Below are 4846 nucleotides of genomic sequence, written 5' to 3'. Positions count from 1 at the left end.
CATAAAAGACGGATTATTACTAGAGTAAAATTAATAGTGCTGTGACAGTTAAACGTCTTTAAAATGTTTTCTTGTGACAAGTGTGAAAAAGTGTTTGTATTCNGTGACAAGGGTGAAAAAGTGTTTGCATTCAAACATGGACTGGTACGTCATCAAAAGAGTCATGATGGTATACGATTTAAGTGTTATTTATGTCCATCTAGTTTTTCGGACAAATGGGCACTCTCGCGTCATGTTATAACAATTCACCGTGAGTATTACAATTGATTATTTAGTAAAATAGTAATATGAAAAGAGAAAATATATTAGTAGAGTGTTAATAGAAGTGTAATATTTTAGATCTCGTAAAGTATGGTATAGACTATAATATAGCTATTGGAAATCATGCTGACTCGAGGGCTATGTCAACGAGTGGTAAGTAAAGAAAATATATATTATTAAAAATTTATATGCTAAAATAAATATATTGATTTTAGAAAATGTAAATGTTGCGGAGAGAATGCAGGCAGGCCCCAGTGTAATTAGTCCTAAACGTCGCAAACAATGTAACAGCGACAATACGATTAAATGCAAACGGGTAAAGGTGAAACGATTACAAGACATTACGACGAGCGGTTTTCATAAAACGGGTGAATCATTAAATAGTCAAATTTTATGGTTTTACAAAAAGAATATTGAAAATGTAGTCGGGTATCAATCGTTTTTGTCGGCAACAAGAGGCGATTTAGTCGAAAAATTACGCGACTGTCTTAAAGTAATGGGCCCGATAAAATTCAACTTAAAACTTGAGGCGACTTATATTGTACCAAATAATGAAACCAAGTATGAAAATCGGTCATTTAAAACGTCGGCAGCCGAGATAATTAATGAGGACGATATCGATCATGCTGTGGATATTTCATTCACAAAATTANCATGCTGTGGATATTTCATACACAAAATTATTAGAAGAACAGGAAAATTATGCTGGTAAAGGTAGTAATTTTTCGTTTTCTAATATAGACGGTATTTTACTGGGTGTATACAAATATCAGCCTTTAGGCGGGAGTTCTTACATTGATTTGCCGCATGATATTAAAAACAGAAATGCTGTAATAAACCCGTAAAATATAGATCAACAATGTTTCAAATGGGCTATATTGGCGAAAAATGTGACAGGAGATAATAAGAATATTGTAGGTCACAACTATAAGTCTATAGAAAACTCTTATAATTTCTCCGGTTTATCATTCCCAACACCGATTTCAGACATAAAAATTTTCGAAAAAAATAATCCGCATACTTCAGTCAATGTTTACGGACTAAAATTGAAAGATTTACATAATAAATCCAAATATTTAGTTTATCCGCTGAAAGTATGCGCTGAAGAACGTAGAGACCATATTGATTTATTTATTGTGTCAAACGCCGCGGGTGACAGCCATTACACTTATATCACTGATTTTGGAAAACTGGTTCAATCACAAATGACAAAGAGTACGGCGAAAATGATATTTTGTAAACGGTGTTTCACAGGCTTTAATAATGTACCTAAAAAGTATAAACTACATGGAGTTGAGGCGCTAGAAGAACATAAAAAAATTTGTGGTGAAAACAAACCGTTTTTACCTGTAATGCCTGAAGAGGGTACTAAATTAAAGTTCGAGTCATGGGGCAAAACACAGGAACATCCATTTGCAATTTATGCTGATTTTGAAAGCCTGTTGGTCAAGTCCAACAATGATACGAAAGGCAACACAAGTTATATACATGATCATGTTGCGATGAGCTATGGATACATAGTAAAAGCAGCCGACAGTGTACCCATAGAATTATTGCAACAGTATAATATTCAAACGACGCCCAAAATATACAGAGGAAATAAAAGCAGCGAGCCGGAGGAAGTAGTCAATCGTTTCATGGATGACGTAACTGAAGGGCGTTGAAAATTGAAGAGTTACTCAAGACGAACGTTGATATTTGTATGACACACGAAGAGACTAAAGAACATATAAAGAAAACCTGCTGTGACTTGTGTAATGGTAGTTTTACAGAGAAAAATCATAAAGTTGCAGACCATGATCATTTGACAGGTAAATCATAAACATAACTATGTTAAATGTATTGTAATTAATATAAAAAGAAAAATTTATGTATATATTTATATTCGTTTCAGGTAGTTTTAGAAAAACGCTTTGTAACAGTTGCAATTTAAAATTAACAACGCCCAAGTTTGTTAACGTATATTTCCATAATCTTAGCTCGTACGACGGACACTTTTTAGTTAAAGCCCTTGGAAGAGATACTAGTAGAATAAGTGTAATACCCGCTACAGAAGAAAAATATATTTCTTTTTCAAAATTTGTTTCAAACAAATTTTCGCTAAGGTTCGTCGATACATTTCGTTTTATGAGTACTAGTTTAGCGGCTCTCGCTGAAAATTTGCGCGCCGCCGACATAAAATTATTCAAAGAAACCGCAAAAGCGTTTTCATCGGACGGTGACATTGATTTAGTGACCCGTAAAGGCGTGTACCCGTATTCATACACCTCAAGCTGGGATGTACTCGAAGAAAAACAATTGCCGTCAAAAGCCGATTTTTATAATGATCTNTCGAAGAAAAACAATTGCCGTCAAAAGCCGATTTTTATAACGATCTGTCAGAAACGCATATTGATGATGCCGAATACAAACACGCACAAAACGTCTGGCAACATTTCAATTGTAAAACGCTCGGTGAGTACTCTGATCTGTACCTGAAAACTGACGTAACAATACTTGCGGATGTTTTTACGAATTTTCGCAAGTTATGTTTACTAAAATATAAATTGGAACCGGCATATTATTTTACGAGTCCCGGTTTGTCTTTTGACGCTATGCTGCTGCATACGGGCGTTTCATTAGATCTTATGAGTGATTATGAACAACAACTTTTTATTGAGAGAGGAATACGGGGAGGAATGACAACTTCGGTGTTAAAACATGCCACATCCAACAATGAAAAGACGCCTCATTATGATATTAAACAACAAAAATCTGAAATTATATATTTGGATGTCAATAATTTGTATGGTTGGAGTATGTCTCAACATATGCCATGTGGTGACTTTAAGTGGTTAGACGTGGACGACGAAACAAAAATTTTAAAGACTGTGGAAGAGTTACCTGCGGGAAGAAGAGTTACCTTCTCCTGTAGGAATGGCCCTTGAAGTGACGGTGTCGTACCCGAAAGAGTTACATGATGCCCACAACGAAATGCCGTTTCTACCTGAACGAAAATGTCCACCTAATTCACGGGTCAAAAAACTGTTGTCTACTTTCGATCGGAAAGAAAACTACGTTATACACTATTTAAATTTAAAACAAACTATGGCAAACGGATTAAAAGTAGAAAAGGTAATTCATAAAATTATATTTTAAAAATATAATAATAACATGTCATTAAATTACAGGTGCATAAGGTGTTACAATTTAAGCAGTCGGCCTGGCTATCAAAATATATACAACTCAACACGGAGATGAGACAGAAAGCCAAAAATGATTTTGAAAAAGACTTTTTTAAATTAATGAACAACGCTGTTTTTGGTAAGTTTTAAAATTAAATAAAAATATATATAAACATAATTTTAATGCGATTTCGTTTGTTAACAGGTAAAATGATGGAACGTGTACAATTTAGAACGCAAATGGAATTGGTCAATAATCCTAAACGAGCGGCTAAATTAATTAGAAAGCATAATTTCAAACATTGTACAACGTACAGTGAAAATTTATCAGCGTTTGTATTGGAAAAGAAAATTATCGATTTTTGTAAACCAGTATACGTAGGTTTCGCAATTTTAGAAATTAGTAAAACTCTCGTATACGATTTCCATTACAACGTAATGAAGAAATATTTCAAAGACCGTGCTCGACTGTTATACGGTGACACAGGTAGATTAATTAATATTTTTAATTGAAAAAATTTAATGATTTTATTTTTTGATTTTATTGTTTAGATTCATTAGTGTACTTTATCGTGGGTGATGAATTTTACGCGGTAGCAAAGAAAAATCCTGATCTATNTTTTACGCGGTGGCAAAGAAAAATCCTGATCTATTGGCTAGACTTGACACTTCAGGTTTGCCGAGCAGTCACCCGTGTTATTCAAACGCTAACAAAAAGGTACCTGGTTTGTGGAGTGACGAAGCGCCGGGGAAATCTATATTGGAGTTTATTAGTCTAAGACCAAAATGTTATGGTTTTGACTTGGAGGGTAAAGAAAAAATTAAGGCGAAAGGGATACGTGGTCACGTTGTGAAAAATCATCTTACAGTCGAGGACCTGAAACGGTGTTTGTATGCTGAAGAGGAGCCTGCAGTAAGCGAGGCTCATGCAACAGCGGCTATATATGGCACGATGGTTGTAAACAACATTCATGAGAGAGCCGTGGACCCTTATTGCCCCGTTGTAAAGTACCCGACTTATACACCATACAGAGAAAATGTGTCAATCAGATCATTTCAACACCAAATATACACCATTAAGACTATGAAAATGACATTAAACCGTTTAGATGATAAGCGGGTTATATCAGAAGACCGTATTACTACCTACGCTTACGGTCATTATAAACTAGAGTACGTATACCATAATTATGCTAATAATTATTAAATATATATTAAATAGTGTTATTTTTTAGGAATGAAGACAGCATTGAAACTTAAGATTTGTAGATACATCTTATAAACTAATGTAAAAATAATTAACAGATTACAAAAATTTATTGTTGAAATTATATTAAATAAAAAAAAAAATTAACCTTGGTTAAAATATAAATAATTGATTAATCGACTCATATAGTAATAAAAAACTATGCTTATTGAAC

General features: G+C 33.8%; 2 protein-coding genes across 2 annotated transcripts; both read left to right on the top strand.

Annotated features, from left to right (window-relative positions):
- Positions 1 to 1957: 1957 nt before the first annotated feature.
- Positions 1958 to 2739, top strand: LOC126909661 (uncharacterized). The gene is made up of 2 exons (XM_050692100.1): positions 1958 to 2072; positions 2156 to 2739. The coding sequence occupies exons 1-2, from the start codon at positions 1964 to 1966 to the stop codon at positions 2737 to 2739; spliced, it is 693 nt and encodes a 230-aa protein (XP_050548057.1). The 5' UTR covers positions 1958 to 1963.
- A 449-nt stretch (positions 2740 to 3188) lies between these two features.
- LOC126909660 (uncharacterized) lies at positions 3189 to 4754 on the top strand. The gene is made up of 6 exons (XM_050692099.1): positions 3189 to 3375; positions 3432 to 3564; positions 3631 to 3912; positions 3978 to 3997; positions 4063 to 4598; positions 4661 to 4754. The coding sequence occupies exons 1-6, from the start codon at positions 3235 to 3237 to the stop codon at positions 4683 to 4685; spliced, it is 1137 nt and encodes a 378-aa protein (XP_050548056.1). The 5' UTR covers positions 3189 to 3234; the 3' UTR covers positions 4686 to 4754.
- The last annotated feature ends 92 nt before the right edge of the window (positions 4755 to 4846 follow it).

The sequence above is a fragment of the Daktulosphaira vitifoliae genome, unplaced genomic scaffold (assembly GCF_025091365.1).
Source record: "Daktulosphaira vitifoliae isolate Bord-2020 unplaced genomic scaffold, ASM2509136v1 Scaffold_805, whole genome shotgun sequence".
Lineage (NCBI taxonomy): Eukaryota > Metazoa > Arthropoda > Insecta > Hemiptera > Phylloxeridae > Daktulosphaira > Daktulosphaira vitifoliae.
This window is presented reverse-complemented; position numbering and strand designations above follow the sequence as displayed.